The sequence below is a fragment of the Onthophagus taurus genome, unplaced genomic scaffold, assembly GCF_036711975.1.
Source record: "Onthophagus taurus isolate NC unplaced genomic scaffold, IU_Otau_3.0 ScKx7SY_16, whole genome shotgun sequence".
NCBI lineage: Eukaryota > Metazoa > Arthropoda > Insecta > Coleoptera > Scarabaeidae > Onthophagus > Onthophagus taurus.
In genome coordinates, this window is record NW_027248941.1 from 1,771,160 (window position 1) to 1,791,430 (window position 20,271).

The 20,271-nt window shown below is 27.9% G+C and overlaps 2 protein-coding genes and 1 long non-coding RNA gene across 3 annotated transcripts in view; 1 reads left to right on the top strand and 2 right to left on the bottom strand.

Annotated features, from left to right (window-relative positions):
- Positions 1–5,087: 5,087 nt before the first annotated feature.
- LOC111415468 (glucose dehydrogenase [FAD, quinone]-like) lies at positions 5,088–15,185 on the bottom strand. The gene is made up of 4 exons (XM_023047165.2): positions 15,080–15,185; positions 6,866–7,127; positions 5,399–6,810; positions 5,088–5,348 (listed from the first exon to the last, which is right to left on the bottom strand). Exons 2-4 carry the CDS (start codon positions 7,125–7,127, stop codon positions 5,145–5,147), a joined length of 1,878 nt encoding a protein of 625 aa, XP_022902933.1. The 5' UTR covers positions 15,080–15,185; the 3' UTR covers positions 5,088–5,144.
- Positions 15,099–20,247, bottom strand: LOC111422587 (odorant receptor 83a-like). Its single transcript, XM_071201048.1, has 4 exons — positions 19,712–20,247; positions 19,102–19,663; positions 15,529–15,684; positions 15,099–15,476 (listed from the first exon to the last, which is right to left on the bottom strand). The coding sequence occupies exons 1-4, from the start codon at positions 20,182–20,184 to the stop codon at positions 15,408–15,410; spliced, it is 1,260 nt and encodes a 419-aa protein (XP_071057149.1). The 5' UTR covers positions 20,185–20,247; the 3' UTR covers positions 15,099–15,407.
- Positions 16,097–20,271, top strand: part of LOC111422590 (uncharacterized) — a 94,906-nt gene continuing 90,731 nt past the window's right edge. Inside the window, exons 1-8 of the long non-coding RNA XR_011642240.1 lie at positions 16,097–16,193; positions 16,238–16,567; positions 16,660–16,842; positions 17,236–17,310; positions 17,363–17,514; positions 17,568–17,604; positions 18,794–18,880; positions 18,942–19,025. This is a non-coding gene — a long non-coding RNA (uncharacterized lncRNA). The remainder of the gene's footprint in view (positions 16,194–16,237; positions 16,568–16,659; positions 16,843–17,235; positions 17,311–17,362; positions 17,515–17,567; positions 17,605–18,793; positions 18,881–18,941; positions 19,026–20,271) is intronic.

Consider the following 20,271-nt stretch of genomic DNA (forward strand, 5'->3'; position numbering starts at 1 on the left):
AAATCGGAGCATGTTACAAAAAAACTTTTGGAACGAAAGTTGTAGCAAATCTTATTCTTAACACTATTGCTCTCTTTCACTTTTACTCTCAGATGCGTCAATATAGGAAAAAACGTAAAAATATGAAAATTTGATGAATTTCGTTGTTTTACAACATGATGGTAACAATCGGCAAACGGATCATGTTATGAAAAAACTTTTGGAACAAAAATTGTAGCAAATTTTATTCCTAACAATATTGCTCTCTTTCACTTTTACTCTCAGATGCGTCAATATTGAGAAAAATGTAAAAATATGAAAATTTGATGAATTTCGTTGTTTTACAACTTGATGGTAACAATCGGCAAACGGATCATGTTATGAAAAAACTTTTGGAACGAAAGTTGTAGCAAATTTCATTCCTAACAATATTGCTCTCTTTCACTTTTACTCTCAGATGCGTCAATATTGAGAAAAATGTAAAAATACGAAAATTTGATGAATTTCGTTGTTTTATACCTTGATGGTAACAATCGGCAAACGGATCATGTTATAAAAAAACTTTTGGAACAAAAGTTGTAGCAAATTTTATTACTAACAATATTGCTCTCTTTCACTTTTACTCTCAGATGCGTCAATATTGAGAAAAATGTAAAAATATGAAATTTGATGAATTTCGTTGTTTTACAACTTGATGGTAGCAATCGGCAAACGGATCATGTTATGAAAAAATTTTTGGAACGAATGTTGTAGCAAATTTTATTCCTAACAATATTGCTCTCTTTCACTTTTACTCTCAGATGCGTCAATATTGAGAAAAATGCAAAAATATGAAAATTTGATGAATTTTCTTGTTTTACAACTTGATGGTAGTAATCGGCAAACGGATCATGTTATAAAAAAACTTTTGGAACAAAAGTTGTAGCAAATTTTATTCTTAACAATATTGCTCTCTTTCACTTTTAATCTCAGATGCGTCAATATTGAGAAAAATGCAAAAATATGAAAATTTGATTAATTTCGCTGTTTTACAACTTGATGGTAACAATCGGCAAACGGATCATGTTATAAAAAAATTTTTGGAACGAAAGTTGTAGCAAATTTCATTCCTAACAATATTGCTCTCTTTCACTTTTACTCTCAGATGTGTCAATATCGAGAAAAACACAAAAATATGAATTTTTGATGAATTTTTTGTTTTACTAGTAGCTAATGGTAATAATTGAAAAACGGAATGTGTTACAAAAAAACTTTTAGAACGAAAGTTGTAGCAAATTTTATTCTTAACAATATTGCTCTCTTTCATTTTTACTCTCAGATGTGTCAATATCGAGAAGAACACAAAAATATGAATTTTTGATGAATTTTTTGTTTTACTAGTAGCTAATGGTAATAATTGAAAAACGGAATGTGTTACAAAAAAACTTTTAGAACGAAAGTTGTAGCAAATTTTATTCTTAACAATATTGCTCTCTTTCATTTTTACTCTCAGATGTGTCAATATCGAGAAAAACACAAAAATATGAATTTTTGATGAATTTTTTGTTTTACTAGTAGCTAATGGTAATAATTGAAAAACGGAATGTGTTACAAAAAAACTTTTAGAACGAAAGTTGTAGCAAATTTTATTGTTAACAATATTGCTCTCTTTCATTTTTACTCTCAAATGCGTCAATATGGAGAAAAGCACGAAAATATGAAAATTTGATGAATTTCTTGTTTTACTAGCAACTAATGATAACGTTTGGAATCGGGGTGTGTTACAAAAAAACTTTTAGAACAAAAGTTGTAGCAAATTTTATTCTTAACAATATTGCTCTCTTTCATTTTTACTCTCAAATGCGTCAATATCGAGAAAAATACGAAAATATGAAAATGGGATCGAAAAACGTCAATTTAGAGATCTGGGGATTTTAGGTTTTATAATTAAAAATGCGAAAGAATTGGAACGAAATCGGTTACGGATTATCATTCTGTTACTTATTACGAACAATTTTTGTTAATATCGTTTTCATCCACCGTTATTGGTTTGTTGTTAATTTCAGCTTATATGTTGAGATTATTTAGAATATCTTTTATGTATGTAACTTGGGTTGCCTACATTATAATTAATTTAAAGTAAACTTTGACATAATTTTTTTTTAATATTTTTTTTTAAATCTTTATTTTTCAAGATGTTGACTTAATTTTAAAGTTATATTAATTTTATCCTAAAAATTCTTAATCTTCATGAAAAATCATTTAAAATGAGCCCAAACACGATGGGTTTATCTTTAAAATTGACATATATGATTTATTTCAAGATGGCGGCTATGTAATTTAGGTTATCTACATTATATTTAAAGATAACATCGTGTTTGGACTAATTTTAGGGAAATTTTAACGTTCTTTAAGTCACATCAATCAAGAACATCAATTTTTGTTTATTTAGGTTATGTTTAATTAGGATGATGTTAAAAATATAATTTTTATTTACTTTTTATGTGCAGATACGTAATCTTGATCAAAAATCCTTTAAAATGAACCCAAACACGATGGGGTTATCTTAAAATCAACAAATATGATATTTTCAAGATGGCGGCTAAGTCATTTAGGTTATCTTTGCCATTTTTAAAGATAACTCAGTCAAGTTTGGAGTCATTTTAAAGCATTTTTAATTTGTTACAAGAAAATATCATAAAAAGATATTTTTTAATTTTTTTGTTATGGTTAGATTATATTCGATTTTACTCAATTAAACTAAAAATCAATTTTATGATAAAATTCGTAATCTTGATCAAAAATCCTTTAAAATGAACCCAAACTCGATGGGGTTATCTTAAAATCAACAAATATCATATTTTCAAGATGGCGGCTAAGTCATTTAGGTTATCTTTGCTATTTTTAAAGATAACTCAGTCGAGTTTGGATTCATTTTAAAGTATTTTTAATTTGTTACAAGGAAATACCATAAAAAAATAATTTTTAATTTTTTTACTATGGTTAGGTTATATTCGATTTTAATAAATTAAACTAAAATCAATTTTATGATAAAATTTGTAATCTTGATCAAAAATCCTTTAAAATGAACCCAAACTCGATGGGGTTATCTTAAAATCAACAAATATCATATTTCAAGATGGCGGATAAGTCATTTAGGTTATTTTTGCTATTTTTAACGATGACATAGTCGTGTTTGGATTCATTTTAAAGCATTTTTAATTTGTTACAAGAAAATATCATAAAAAGATATTTTTTAACTTTTTTATTACGATTAAGTTATACTTGAATTTAGTAAATTAAAATTAAAATTAATTTTATGATAAAATTCGTAATCTTCATAAAAAATCCTTTAAAATGAACCCAAACTCGATGGGGTTATATTAAAATCAACAAATATGATATTTTCAAGATGGCGGAAAAGTCATTTAGGTTATCTTTGCCATTTTTAAAGATAACTCAGTCAAGTTTGGAGTCATTTTAAAGCATTTTTAATTTGTTACAAGAAAATATCATAAAAAGATATTTTTTAACTTTTTTATTATGATTAGGTTATACTTGAATTTACCAAATTAAAATTAAAATTAATTTTATGATAAAATTCGTAATCTTCATAAAAAATCCTTTAAAATGAACCCAAACTCGATGGGGTTATATTAAAATCAACAAATATGGTATTTTCAAGATGGCGGATAAGTCATTTAGGTTATCTTTGCCATTTTTAAAGATAATCCGGTCGTGTTTGGAGTCATTTTAAAACATTTTTAATTTTTTACAAGAAAATATCACAAAAAAATAATTTTTAACTTTTTTATTATAATTAGGTTATACTTGAATTTATTAAATTAAAATTAAAATTAATTTTGTGATAATATTCGTAATTTTAATCAAAAATCCTTTAAAATGAACCCAAACTCGATGGGGTTATCTTAAAATCAACAAATATGATATTTTCAAGATGGCGGAAAAGTCATTTAGGTTATCTTTGCCATTTTTAAAGATAACTCAGTCAAGTTTGGAGTCATTTTAAAGCATTTTTAATTTGTTACAAGAAAATATCATAAAAAGATATTTTTTAACTTTTTTATTATGATTAGGTTATACTTGAATTTACCAAATTAAAATTAAAATTAATTTTATGATAAAATTCGTAATCTTCATAAAAAATCCTTTAAAATGAACCCAAACTCGATGGGGTTATATTAAAATCAACAAATATGGTATTTTCAAGATGGCGGATAAGTCATTTAGGTTATCTTTGCCATTTTTAAAGATAATCCGGTCGTGTTTGGAGTCATTTTAAAACATTTTTAATTTTTTACAAGAAAATATCACAAAAAAATAATTTTTAACTTTTTTATTATAATTAGGTTATACTTGAATTTATTAAATTAAAATTAAAATTAATTTTGTGATAAAATTCGTAATTTTAATCAAAAATCCTTTAAAATGAACCCAAACTCGATGGGGTTATCTTAAAATCAACAAATATGATATTTTCAAAATGGCGGATAAGTCATTTAGGTTATCTTTGCCATTTTTAAAGATAACTCAGTCGAGTTTGGAGTCATTTTAAAGCATTTTTAATTTCCTACAAGAAAATATTATTAAAAAATATTTTTTTATTTATTTTTTGTTATTGTTAGGTTATACTCGATTTTACTAAATTAATTTTATGATAAAATTCGTAATCTTAATCAAAAATCCTTTAAAATGAACCCAAACTCGATGGGGTTAACTTAAAATCAACAAATATGATATTTTCAAAATGGCGGATAAGTCATTTAGGTTATCTTTGCCATTTTTAAAGATAACCCCGCCGTGTTTGGAGTCATTTTAAAGCATTTTTAATTTGTGACAAGAAAATATCAAAATTTGATTTATTTTTTGCTATTGTTAGGTTATACTCGATTTTACTAAATTAATTTCATGATAAAATTCGTAATCTTAATCAAAAATGCTTTAAAATGAACCCAAACTCGATGGGGTTATCTTAAAATCAACAAATATGATATTTTCAAAATGGCGGCTAAATCATTTAGGTTATCTCCGAGATAACCCCATCGTGTTTGGGCTCATTTTAAAGGATTTTTTGTGAGGATTACGAATTTAAAAAAACAAACAACAAATTAGTTTAAAAAATTTATTAATTTACAATCCGAATAAATTAACCCCGAAATTTCTTTTCACCACGATCCCCATTGCCTGTCAATTCGTTGATTCGGCATCATTGGGGAGTAAAAAAACCCCGCTTGGGGAGTTAACCATCTCTGTTTGATCATATCGCTTCCTTTTTCCGCAATCATAATCGTGGGGGCGTTCGTGTTTCCTGAAGTGACTTTAGGCATTATGCTAGCGTCGATGACTCGTAATCTATCAACGCCATAAACCTGGAAAATTAATTTTTGAAATAATTCCTTAATTTATGCTAATTAATTACTTGTAAATACGGATTGACCACCGCCATTTGATCCGATTCTGGCCCCATTTTGCAACTTCCAGCTTGATGATTCTCCGGCCCGGTTTGCCTCTTAGCGGCGCACTCCCAATACTCATCGGAGCCAAATTCGAATTTCTCGCACCCCTCAACTTTCGTCCGATCCAATTCGAAACCATACTTTTTTAAAGCGTCAGTTTCGCTTAATTTGATAGCAAATTTAATCCCTTCGATCATTACTTTAACATCATCTGGGTGAGTGTAATACCTCGCAAAAATTAAAGGATACGAACTAGGATCTGAGTCTTTTAACTCGATGTACCCGCGACTTTTTGGGTGAAGAACCGCAGGGATTATTTGAATTTGCCTGCTGCTATTATCGAGTTTTTCCCCGACTTGCCCCGTTTTGGCACAATTAGCCAAAAAACCGCCGAAGAAGAATTGAAGATCGGGTTGATTATCGATTGAGCTTGAATATTTCGAATTAATCATAGCGGTTACTTCAGACACTCCAGTTCCGCTCATTAACCCATCTCTAAATAACAAATATTCCATGGCTGTCGCCCAATTTAATGGGGCACTATTGGTGTCGTTGATGTTAAAGTTTAAGAAAAACGCGACATGATTATGTAGATTTTGCCCCACACCTGGTAAATGATGCGTCGTTGGTATATTTAAGTTACGAAGATGCTCAGAATTCCCTATTCCGGATAATAATAAGATTTGGGGCGAATTCACCGCGCCTCCACTCACAACAATCTCTTTCGTTGCGTAAATAACCTGCCGAGAACCATCTTCTTTGAGTATCTCAACACCGTAAGCCTCCTTAGTGTTCGAATTAACCAAAACCCGCGAAACCGTCGTGTTTAATAAAATCTGGAGGTTCCTCCTATGCTTAAAAGGCCTCAAAAAGGCCCTCGCCGTGCTTATCCTCGACCCGTTTTTATTCGTCGTTTGTTGGATCGCAAATCCAATGTGGTTCATCCCATTTAAATCGCGAATTTTAAACCCTAATTCCTCCCCGGCTTTAAGAATCGCTTTGGATAAAGGGGGGTGATAAGGAAATTGAGAAACCGTTAATAACCCGCCGGAAGAATGGAACCCTTGGTCCATCTTATCGATTTGTTGGTTATCCTCGCTTTTAAGGAAATAAGGAAGGATGTCGTTAAAGCCCCAACCTTGATTTCCCATCCTCGCCCAATCGTCGAAGTCTTTTCGAGCACCCCGTACATACATCATCCCATTCATCACGGAAGTCCCACCGAGAACTTTACCTCGAGGCCAATAACAACGCGCCTCGTGCTCGTTGAGGCAAGCTTCCTCCTCCGGCTCGGTTTGGAACCCCCAATCGATCGAGGAACCCAAAAAATTTAAAAACATCGAGGGGACTTGAGTCCCAGTTGGTTCATCCATTCCTAATTATGTTAAAAAATTACTTATCCATAAATATACATATACAAATAAATTTACCCGCTTCAATTAATAAAACCCTCCACTCAGGAATCTCAGATAACCGACTCGCAACAACCGACCCGGCAGATCCACCCCCAACGATGATAAAATCGTACTCTTGGAGGAGCGGAGTTTGGTTGAGGCGGCCACAAGGATCCTCAAGGTCGCATTGAGATCGCAAAAAGACCTCGAGGAGGCCCATGAAAAGCATAAAAGGTGCCCCGCCGCACGTCGAGGCTAACGTGGGACCCGGCTGGGTTATCGGACAATTACAAGTCATCTAAAACAATAAATCAAATTAATTTTGTAACAATTAAAAAATATTCTGGGAATTAATTAATTAATAAATTTGAGAAAATCGATCTAAAACTGCTTTAACGTGAAAGAGGAGAAAATTTCGTGAATTTTGATACCAAACACGACATATTTACGAATACGTCAAAATTAAATCAAGATGGCGTCGTTTTTGTTGATTTTAACCTAACTTTTTTGATTTTTAACGCAAATATATCGAGTTTGGTATCAAATTAAAGCAAATTTAATTTTCTAAATGATTTTGGTTAATTTTGTTGCGATTAAAAAATATTCTGGGAATTAATTAATTAATAAATTTGAGAAAATCGATCTAAAACTGTTTTAACATGAAAGAGGAGAAAATTTCGTGAATTTTGATACCAAACACGACATATTTACGAATACGTCAAAATTAAATCAAGATGGCGTCGTTTTTGTTGATTTTAACCTAACTTTTTTGATTTTTAATGCAAATATATCGAGTTTGGTATCAAATTAAAGCAAATTTAATTTCCTAAATGATTTTGGTTAATTTTGTTACGATTAAAAAATATTCTGGGAATTAATTAATTAATAAATTTGAGAAAATCGATCTAAAAGTGTTTTAACATGAAAGAGGAGAAAATTTCGTGAATTTTGATACCAAACACGACGTATTTACGAATACGTCAAAATTAAATCAACAATTCAAGATGGCGACGTTTTTGTTGATTTTAACCTAACTTTTTTGATTTTTAACGCAAATACGTCGAGTTTGGTATCAAATTAAAGCAAATTTAATTTTCTAAATGATTTTGGATAATTTTGTTACAATTAAAAAATATTCTGGGAATTAATTAATCAATAAATTTGAGAAAATCGATCTAAAAGTGCTTCAACATGAAAGAGGAGAAAATTTCATGGATTTTGATACCAAACACAACGTAATTACGAAAATGTCAACATTAATCAATAAAAAACAAAATGGCGGCTATTTTGTTGACTTTTAACCTAACTTTTTAGATTTTTAAGGTAAATACGTCGAGTTTGGTATCAAATTAAAGCAAATTTTGTTTCCTTAACGATTTTGATAATGAAAACATTAATTATGTACCAAATTGTTACGTTAATTATGTAATAAAGTTAAGAAAATCAAACAAAAAGTGCTTTAGCGTGAAAGAGGAGAAAATTTCACGAATTTTGATACCAAACACGATATATTTACGAGTACGACAAAATTAAATCAACAATTCAAGATGGCGTCGTTTTTGTTGATTGTTAACCTAACTTTTTTTGTTTTTAACATAAATACGTCGAGTTTGGTATCAAATTAAAGCAAATTTTGTTTCCTAAACGATTTTGAAAATGAAAACATTAATTATGTCTCAAATTGTGACATTAATTATTTAATAAAGTTGAGAAAATCAATCAAAAAGTGCTTTAGCGTGAAAGAGGAGAAAATTTCACGAATTTTGATACCAAACACGACATATTTACGACTACGTCAAAATTAAATCAACAATTCAAGATGGCGTCGTTTTTGTTGATTGTTAACCTAACTTTTTTTGTTTTTAACATAAATACGTCGAGTTTGGTATCAAATTAAAGCAAATTTTGTTTCCTAAACGATTTTGAAAATGAAAACATTAATTATGTCTCAAATTGTGACATTAATTATTTAATAAAGTTGAGAAAATCAATCAAAAAGTGCTTTAGCGTGAAAGAGGAGAAAATTTCACGAATTTTGATACCAAACACGACATATTTACGACTACGTCAAAATTAAATCAACAATTCAAGATGGCGTCGTTTTTGTTGATTTTAACCTAACTTTTTTGATTGTTAATGTAAATACGTCGAGTTTGGTATCAAATTAAAGCAAATTTAATTTCCTAAACGATTTTGATAATGAAAACATTAATTATGCCTCAAATTGTGACATTAATTATGTAATAAAGGTGTTTTAACGTGAAAGAGGAGAAAATTTCATGAATTTTGATACCAAACACGACATATTTACGAATACGTCAAAATTAAATCAATAATTCAAGATGGCGTCGTTTTTGTTGATTTTAACCTAATTTTTTTGATTTTTAAGGTAAATACGTCGAGTTTGGTATCAAATTAAAGCAAATTTAATTTACTAAACGATTTCGATAAAAAAAACGTTAATTTGGTTCAATTAAAAAATATCCGTGCAATTAATTAATTAATAAACTTTAAAAAATCGATCAAAAAGCACTTTAACATAGTTGGGAAGAAAATTTCGAGAATTTTGATACCAAACACGACATATTTACGATAATATTAATATTTATCAAAATGGCGGCGTTTTTGTTGATTTTAACCTAACTTTTTTTAATTTTAACAGAAATGTATCGTGTTTGGTATCAAATTAAAGGAAATTAAATCTAGATTACGAATTTGATGTCGAAATCAAATTATTTTTTAAAATTTCTTTATTACAAACAATTTCTTTTCTACGATTATTTAAAAAAAACTTTTTTAAGCGATTTCATCGTAAAGGTAATTAACAATCCGTAATAATCTCGATATATTTAGGTTGATATTTAAATTTTGTACAAAAATTCAAGATGGCGGTGTTTTCGTTGATTTTAACTGAATTTTTTTGATTTTTACCGCAAATATACCGCGTTTGGTATCAAATGAAAGGGAATTTAATCTAGATTATTAATTTGATGTCAAAGTAACTTTCTTCGAGGCGACTTTTTTAAATTTTAACCTAACTTTAAGATTTTTAGAAATTTTTTTAACGTAAATACCGCGTGTTTGGTACCAAATTAAAGCAATTTTAATTTCTGAGTCGATTTTCGCAATGAAAATGGAAAAGAGTTACAATTTTGTAATAAACCTGAGAAGTTTTAAACAATTTCCGAGAATTTAAAACGTAATCTTGAGAATCTTAGGTAACATCTTGTATAATAACTTAAACATTTAACACACTTAAGCAATTTTCGTGCGACCCACTAATTGTATGCAAAAAAGAACTTTATAACTTTATTTTTAACCCATCAATATTCATCAACGTATTTCTTCATTGAGTTTTTTGATTCCTTTTCGTGACATTTCAGGTCACGACGGTTTTATTAAGTTCTACATTCGATCACGACTTCGCTTCTTCACTCACCTTGATATTTATCTTTTTAAACTAGATGCGTTTACAAGTCTCGCTATGTTAGTTCTTCTTGGTGAAAGTGGAAATCGAAGATTTTTTAGAATTACCCTTGTTAAGTAATCAAAAAGAAAATTCGATTGTTCCAAGTCATTTATTTGGATGATTATTATTAATTATAACATATTTAATTACAAATTTTGAGTTAAATAATGAAGTGAAAGGATTTTTTTTTTAAATTTGATTGTTTTTTGAAAAACAATGAGATGGCCTCTTAGATGAAGCGTTGTGAAATCGTAAAAATCGTTATTTCCTTCGTTTTAGACACAGTATTTAGACACAATGGGTAACGTAAGACCTCGTTTTCAATCATTTCTTACTTTTTTTCGTTAATTGTATAAAAAATATCAACGAAAAGTCGCAAAGGAGAACTCGAGGACGGAATTAAAGGTGACTTGAAGTGCAATAAAAATTGCAAAACGACGAATCGACCATTTAAGAAGCGGTTTCTTAATGTGAACGCACTCGAGGTCGAGGTCTTCGCGAGTTAAACGACCTCAAGATGAAAAATAATGTTTTAAATGTAATCAAAAAGATTTTAGTTTGGTTACAGTTAAGTAAAGAATTTTATGGGTTTGCCCATATCTTTTTTTTTTTGGTTTGATTCGATTCAGTTTGTAACAGCACCACAGGGAAAGTATTACGATATAAATTACGTTTGGGATTTAGTTCTATTTCTTTTTCTCTCAACCTTTTTTAAATTTCATTCTGTGCTCTTTCGTTTTATCTATTACTCTAATACCCTTTCGTAATCGCACACGAAACGGTAAACGTGACATACTTTCGACTTTTGCAGGTGCATTCGTAACCACCGCGATTGCGAAATTTTCATTCTACTAAAAGATAGGGGAAAAATCACTCTCATTCTTAAAAAAATAAATACCTAAATAAAGTTTCGTTTAACTTTATTTCGAGATTTATCAAAATTGAAATTTATTATTTCCTAATCGCCGTTTCGATTTGCATACCAAACTCTGAAAGGAGTAACAGCAGCCTTTAAGTGCATTGTACCGTGTAATTTAACACTGTTGTTTGAACTTGATCTTGTCACATCGACTTCGTCGCATTTAAAACCGATTTTCTTCAACTTTAATGTTTATTTTCGATTTATTATCAACATTTTTATAATCCAATCATATCATTTTTGTATATTAGATCAGATTTGTATTCTAGATCAAATTTGCTTTAATTTGATACCAAACACGACATATTTCCGATAAAAATTGAAAAAGTTAGGTTAAAATCAACGAAAACGCCGCCATCTTGAATTATACTTAAAAATTCTTGTATCAACCTAAATTTATCGGGATATCTTATTTTAACGGATTATTAATCATTAATTACGACGAAATCACTTAAAAAAATTTTTTAAAAACAATTGTGAACAACGAAATTTAAAAAATAATTTGATTTTGACATCAAATTCGTAATCTAGATTTAATTTCCTTTCATTTGATACCAAACACGATATATTTCCGTTAAAAATTAAAAAAAAGTTAGGTTAAAATCAACAAAAACGCCGCCATTTTGCTAAAAAATAATATTGTCATAAATATGTCGTGTTTGGTATCAAAATTCACGAAATTTTCTCCTCTTTCACGCTAAAGCACTTTTTGATTGATTTTCTTAACTTTATTAAGTAATTAATGTCACAATTTGAGACATAATTAATGTTTTCATTATCAAAATCGTTTAGGAAACTAAATTTGCTTTAATTTGATACCAAACTCGATGTATTTACGTTAAAAATCAGAAAAGTTAGGTTAAAATCAACAAAAACGTCGCCATTTTGTTTTTTATTGCTCAATTTTGACAGATTCATAAATATATCGTGTTTGGTATCAAAATTCACGAAATTTTCTCCTCTTTCACGCTAAAGCACTTTTTGATTGATTTTCTTAACTTTATTAAGTAATTAATGTCACAATTTGAGACATAATTAATGTTTTCATTATCAAAATCATTTAGGAAATTAAATTTCCTTTAATTTGATACCAAAGTCGAGGTATTTACATTAAAAATCAAAAAAGTTAGGTTAAAAATCAACAAGAACGACGCCATCTTGAATTGTTGATTTAATTTTGACGTACTCGTAAATATGTCGTGTTTGGTATCAAAATTCGTGAAATTTTCTCCTCTTTCACGTTAAAGCACTTTTTGATTGATTTTCTCAACTTTATTAAATAATTAATGTCACAATTTGACACATAATTAATGTTTTCATTATCAAAATCGTTTAGGAAATTAAATTTGCTTTAATTTGATACCAAACTCGACGTATTTATGTTAAAAACAAAAAAAGTTAGGTTAACAATCAACCAAAACGACGCCATCTTGAATTGTTGATTTAATTTTGTCGTACTCGTAAATATGTCGTGTTTGGTATCAAAATTCGTGAAATTTTTTCCTCTTTCACGTTAAAGCACTTTTCTGATTGATTATCTCAACTTTATTATATAATTAATGTCACAATTTGAGGCATAATTAATGTTTTCATTATCAAAATCGTTTAGGAAATTAAATTTGCTTTAATTTGATACCAAACTCGATGTATTTGCGTTAAAAATCAAAAAAGTTAGGTTAAAATCAACAAAATACCCGCCATTTTGTTTTTTTATTGCTTAATTTTGACAATTTCGTAAATATGTCGTGTTTGGTATCAAAATTCACGAAATTTTCTCCTCTTTCACGTTAAAACATTATTTGATTGATTTTTTTCAAGTTTATTAATCAATTAATTTCACCAAAATTTTTTAATTTAAGCAAAATTAATTCCTTTTTATCAAAATCGTTTAGGAAATTAAATTTGCTTTAATTTGACACCAAACTCGACGTATTTACGATAAAAATCAAAAAAGTTAGGTTATAAATCAACAAAAACGACGCCATCTTGATTTAATTTTGACGTACTCAGAAATATATAGTGTTTGGTATCAAAATTCATGAAATTTTCTCCTCTTTCATGTTAAAGCACTTTCTGATTGATTATTACATAATTAATGTCACAATTTAAGACATAATTAATGTATTCATTATCAAAATCGTTTAGGAAATTAAATTTGCTTTAATTTGATACCAAACTCGACGTATTTGCGTTATAAACCAAAAAAGTTAGGTTAAAATCAACAAAATGGCCGCCATTTTGTTTTTTTATTGTTTAATTTTGACAGTTTCGTAAATATGTCGTGTTTGGTATCAAAATTCACGAAATTTTCTCCTCTTTCACGTTAACACACTATTTGATTGATTTTTTCAAGTTTATTGATCAATTAATTTCAATAAAAATTTTTAATTTAAGCAAAATTAATTCCTTTTTATCAAAATCGTTTAGGAAATTAAATTTGCTTTAATTTGATACCAAACACGCCATATTTATCCCCAAAAACGGTTAATTGTTGATTTTAAAGCCGCCATTTTGTTTTTATTTTAAGAATTAGCAACATTTTTGTTTATAACGGTAAATACGTCGTGTTTGGTATCAAAATTCGCGAAATTTCCTCCTCTTTCACATAAAATTATTTTTAACCCATTTTTTTTGGAATTTATTAATTAATTCTACCAAAACAAATTTAATTGAAACAAAATTATTAGTAGAATCGTTTAAAAAATTAAATTTGCTTCAATTTGATACCAAACTCGATGTATTTTAGTTAAATCCAAAAAAATAAAAAAAGTAAGGTTAACCCGCCATTTTGATTTTTTTAAATTATTAAAAAAAGAATTTATTATCGTAAATACGTCGTGTTTGGTATCAAAATTCGCGAAATTTTCTCCTCTTTTCAATGCAACCATTTATTTTTTCGATTAATCAATTAATTTCGACACATTCTCATAAAAAAATAGAAATGTCCCGATCAAAACGCGTTATTACCCAATTTCTTTTAACCAACTGACATTTTGATTATGTCTCGATGTAAAGTGTCGAGATTTGTTGCACAACAAAAACCGAAAACCCATTCAAGCGCGAATAATCACTTCTTAAACAGTACATGAACTTGATTTTAATTCTCGTTGCGTTGGCGTTTCATTTAACGCGTTTAAATAATTAGATTTATCAATGAAAACACTACTTACTCGACCATAAAATAAATTTATTAAAAACAACATTGAACTTGAAGTTTCAAAATGTCATCGAAATTTTTCTTGTATTTTTTTTTGGTTAATTTTAATTTAAAAACCGTCGAATCGTTGAAATGTTATCATTGTTCCGACTCCGAATCCGAGACGAAATCGCTTTCAAATTGCTCGAAACCGGAAGTTTTCGACTGCAACGTTTCCCCATCGATTTGTATCCTTGTAAAAACGACAAAAATGGTGCACGCGAGTTGCATTCATGGATCTTGTTTGGATTTTCCCGAATCCGACGAAGATTTTTGTTGCGAATTGGATTTGTGTAATTCTCCAGTTGGGAAAATATTTGAAAGAAAACATTTTCGAATGGATAATTCGAAAAATAATAATAAATTCTTATTAGGATTTTTAATTTTCTTGGTTATATTAAATTATGTAATTAATTCATCGATCCAATACATTCACTTTATTTAAAACCGCAATAACATATTATATTGGTGTTATATTGGGTTAATTAAAGAATGGTTAAGTTGAGTAAAAGGGACTTTCCTATTTTAAACTTGATTTAGATTTTTAAATAAATGTTTTAATCCAACAAAAAGAAACTCATCTCCATCTATTTAAACCTTAAATAGACTTTCACTTTTTAAATAACTTCTTAATAATGATTAAATTTTTAATCACATAATACTTACCTCAAAAAAAAACCAACTATTTTATCATAAACTTTAATTACAATCAAATAACTTAAAACAAACACATTAATTTATTAAGATGTTGCCCGTTTCAGAGTTTAAAATCGACTGAGAGATTTTCATCTTTGTCTTCTTGTTCTTCAAACACTGAGAACTCAATTTCTTCTCCCCCCTTTTTGCCATCAACATTTTTTTCCATCTATTTAACTACATTTCAAGCCTTGCGAACGAAACAGAAAGAATAAAAAGAACTTTTTTTGCAGCATTGTGTTAAACGAAATCGGGGTTAATGATATTCCCATCATTATTGTGAATTATTGAGGATTATTTAAATTTTAGATTCTTCTTCAGTAACTTGTCGTAGAAAAGCCAGGAACGAAAACGACGTTTTTATCGCCTAAAATCGATTAATTTAATTAATTAAACGCTTTATTAACTTCGTTAATTACGAATAAAAACGTTGTTAATTTCATATCGAAAAATTTCCAAGCTGTTACTGTAATCGGTTTCGATAACTTCGTTTGGAGGATATTAAACATTTTCTTGAAAGTGTCATCGCATAAATACCATGGGATTTCGTAAATATCATTCAGTAGAACCTCACTCTATAAATAAATTTATCGTATTAATCGTATTAATCTAAAAAACACTTCAAATTTATTAAAATGTATTTGTTGACGTTAACATAACCTCACTTTTTTTTTTTGACGTTTATCTGACTTACCGACTCAATTTAAAACTTAATTTATTTCTAAATATTAACAAAAATCTTATTAAACGCTAATTTAATAATGATTAATTCGATTAAACCCGCTTTTATTAATAATTAGATGTAAATAAAAAATTTTGTTTGACAACTTAATCAAATTAAAACCATTTTTTATTAATAAATTACATCTAAATATTAATAAATCAATAAAAAATCATTAATTTAGCGCTTAATCCACAAAACAAATTAAAATAATTAAATAATTACAAACAAATTTTAATTTTTCTTTCGCGCTCAACTTCATATTAATCACGACTTATTTATCTTAGCAGTTGACACGTCATTGAGTGTTTGTTGAAGATTTTTGCGATTTCCTCACCAAAAACCCATTAAAATGTCTTCAAGGTAGTACCATTTAATGTTCATTTCAATCTTATAACATGTTTTAGGGCACTAAATCGCAAAAAAAATCTTTGTTGACGTTGACATAACCTCACTTTTTTTTTTGACGTTTATCTGACTTATCGACTCAATTTAAAACTTAATTTATTTCTAAATATAAACGAAAATGTTATTAAACGCTAATTTAATATTAACTAATTTGATTTTATTAATAATTCAGATTAATTTAGGTTTGTTTATGTTAGTAGTTGATAACATTAAGAATTTTTGCGATTTTCTCCTCAAAGTAATTCTAATTAACTATATTAATGTTTAGTTCAACGTTATAATGTATTTTAGTTCCCCAAATCGTGCAAATTTGAAGATTTAAAAAAAAGGTGAGGAGATAGCGCCATCTATTAAGAGATGTCATAATCAAAATTTTAATTATTAAATATTAGTTATCTTTGTTATTAATTTATATTTTTAGGTAAAAATCAAATGTTTTAACGAAAAACCCTCCTAGATTATTGTGGATTTATTAATTTCATGTTATAAAGTCTCCGAAGTGTGATCGTAACTAATTTAGATGGCTTCGTTACGTTTAATCGCAATTAAATTGTCTAAATAGAATCGGATTTCATCAATAAAACTTCCCTTTATACATAATTAGGTGATATAAATCTTAAAATTGATTAAATTAATTTTTAAATGAATTTGATGTTGATATAACCTCACTTTTTTTTTTACGTTTATACAATTTAAAATCGAATTTGTTTTTAAATATAAATAAAAACGTTATTAAACGCTAATTTAATAATGATTAATTGGATTAAACCCGCTTTTATTAATAATTAGATGTAAATAAAACATTTTGTTTGACAACTTGATCAAATTAAAACCATTTTTTATTAATAAATTATATTTAAATATTAATAAATCAATAAAAAATCGTTAATTTAGCGCTTAATCCACAAAACAAATTAAAATAATTAAATAATTATAAACAAATTTTAATTTTTCTTTCGCGGTCAACTTCATATTAATTACGGTTTGTTTATCTTAGTAGTTGACAGTGTTCACATCATTGAGTACGATTTTTGCGATTTTCTCACCAAAAACCCATTAAAATGTCATCAAGGTAGTTCTAATTAACCATTTAATGTTCATTTCAATCTTATAATATGTTTTAGGGCCCTAAATCGCAAAAAATTCATTGTTGGATGACTTTGTTTACGTTGACATAACCTCACTTTTTTTTTTGACGTTTATCTGACTTATCGACTCAATTTAAAACCCTAAGATATATATTTTCTCCCTAAGAACCCATTAAGATGTCCTCAAGGTGAGTCTAATTAACTTTTTTAACGTTTATCTCAAATTTATAATGTATTTTAGGTCCCAAATAGTGCAAATTTTAAGATTAAAAAAAAAGGTAAGGAGATAGCGCCATCTATTAGGAAATGTCATAATCAAAATTTTAATTATTAAATATTAATTATCGTTGTTATTAATTTATATTTTTAGGTAAGAATCAAATTATATAACGATAAACTCTCCTAGATTATTGTGAATTAGTTCATTTCTTGTTATAAAGTCTCCGAGATGTGATTATAACCAGTTTAGATGGCTTCGTTACATATAATAGCAATCAAATTGCATAAATAGCATAGGATTTCATAAATATCATTCAATAAGGCTCCCCTTTATACATAATTAGGTGATATAAATCTTAAAATTGATTAAAATTAATTTTTAAATGAATTTGATGTTGATATAACCTCACTTTTTTTTGACATTTATCTGACATGGACTCAATTTAAAACTTAATTTATTTCTAAATATAAACAAAAATGTTATTAAACGCTAATTTAACGTTAATTAATTGGGTTAAACCCTATTTTATCAATAATTCAGATTAATTTAGGTTTATGTTAGTAGTTGCACAACATTGAGGTTGTCTTTCGAAATTTTTTCCATTTTCTCACCAAAAACCCATTAAGATGTCCTCAAGTTGATTCTAATTAACTTTTTTAATGTTTATTTCAACTTTATAATGTATTTTAGGTTCCCAATTCGTGCAAATTTTGAGATTAAAAAAAGTAAGGAGATAGCGCCATCTATTAAAAGATGTCATCATTAAAATTTTAATTATTAAATATTGATTTTCTTTGTTATTAATTAATATTTTTAGATAAATCAAATTTTTTAACGAAAAACTCTCCTGGATTATTGTGGAGTTGTTAATTTAGTTAATTCAAATTAATTTTTTAATTGTATTTGATGTTGACACCTCACTTTTTTTTTGACTCAATTTAAGGTCTAATTTGTTTTTAAATATAAATAAAAAAGTTATTAAACGCTAATTTAATAATAATTAATTGGATTAAACTCGCTTTTATTAATAATTAGAAGTAAATAAAATTTTTTTTTGACAAGGTCAAATTGATAAAGTTAAAATGAATTTTTATTAATAAATTATGTTTGAATATTAATAAATCAATAAAAAATCGTTAATTTAGCGCTTAATAAATAAAATAAATCAAAATAATTAAATAATTCTAAATAAATTTTAATTTTTTTTCGTTACTAACTTCACATTAATTATGGTTTGTTTGTTTTAGTTGTTGACAGCGTCTCTACAACATTGAGTGTTATTGTTGAAGATTTTCGCGATTTTCTCATCAAAAATCGATTAAGATGTCCTCAAGGTAATTCTAATTAACTTTTTTAATGTTTATTTCAACATTTTAATCATATAACATGTTTTAGGATTAAATCGTAAAAAATTAAGATATGGAGGTAGCGCCATCTATTATGAAACGTCATCATTACCATCAACGTCATCATTTTAAGGTTAGTTTTATTTAAAATAAATTAATTTTTGATTATTAATTTGTATTTTTTTAGGTAAGAACGATTTTTAACTCACCTCGTCGAATAATTTTTGTCCCAAATACGTTAAGCAAAAAATTTCTGCGTAACACATCGCCAAATACTCGACTAATCGCATCAAAGTGGAAACTTCCGAGGTAACGGCGATCGCGTACATGATAAAAATGCAATAAAAAATTCCTAGAAGCATTTCCGGGAGTAATAGAGGCGAAAAGAAAGTTTGCATCTCATCGCAAACGTCCAATAAGACTTGATAATCTTCAACGCAATCGATTAATCCTTTTTTTAAATCATTTTTAAACGAATTTTTCGCAAAAACTTCTAAAATCTCGTTATTTTTTGTAGATTCTGTGAACGTTTCGATCGATTTTTTATCGATTCCGTGTTTTAAAAGGACGGTGTGAATCAAATTTTTTAAAGTCCACCCCAATAAAGTGAATTGCTCTGTTATAAATATCGTGGTGCATGAAAAAAACATATCCGAGTTGCCGTACGAGAAAACCATGAAGTGTTGGGTTACGATTTGTGTTAAATAAATGATTTGGTAATAAGGAGTTTGTTTCGAATCGAAAGGGTACCACAAAGGCAATGGGAGAACTCTAAAAATAACTAAATAAATCATTATTTAACAAAATAAATAATAATACCTTCCAACTTTGTGAATTTCAAACAACGGGAGCAAAGCCATGAATTGCCCCGTGAAAAAAACGCTAAAACTCCAAAGCACCACGAACATTTTCGTTATTTTAACGCAATTATTTAAGTTTTTTTCTTCAAAACCAGTTGTTGTTTTGTGTTTAAACTTATTAATCGTTTTAACGACTCTTTCTAGTTTATTTTCGCAGAAATAGAAATAATTTGTTCTAAAAATCGCAGAAAAAAATATTATAATCGTCATAATCTCAACAGCCATTTTATCGATTTCTAATTTCCCCTTCTCAAAGTTGATTAAGACCACATTAATCGCCGTTAAGATTAATCCAGAGAATAACACAATGTTTATTACGACCCTTAATAATTTATAAAGAATTTTGGTTGTTTTTGAGGCGTTTTCGTCGATTTTGTACATTGCCATGGTGCATTTTGAAACGATTAAGTTAAACTTTAAGTATCGAGGCATTTTTGATGCTTCAAAAGAGTTCGAGTTCGATTTTATACATTTTTGAGGTTATAAATGATTGAATTAATTAAAAAACTTGGCTTATAA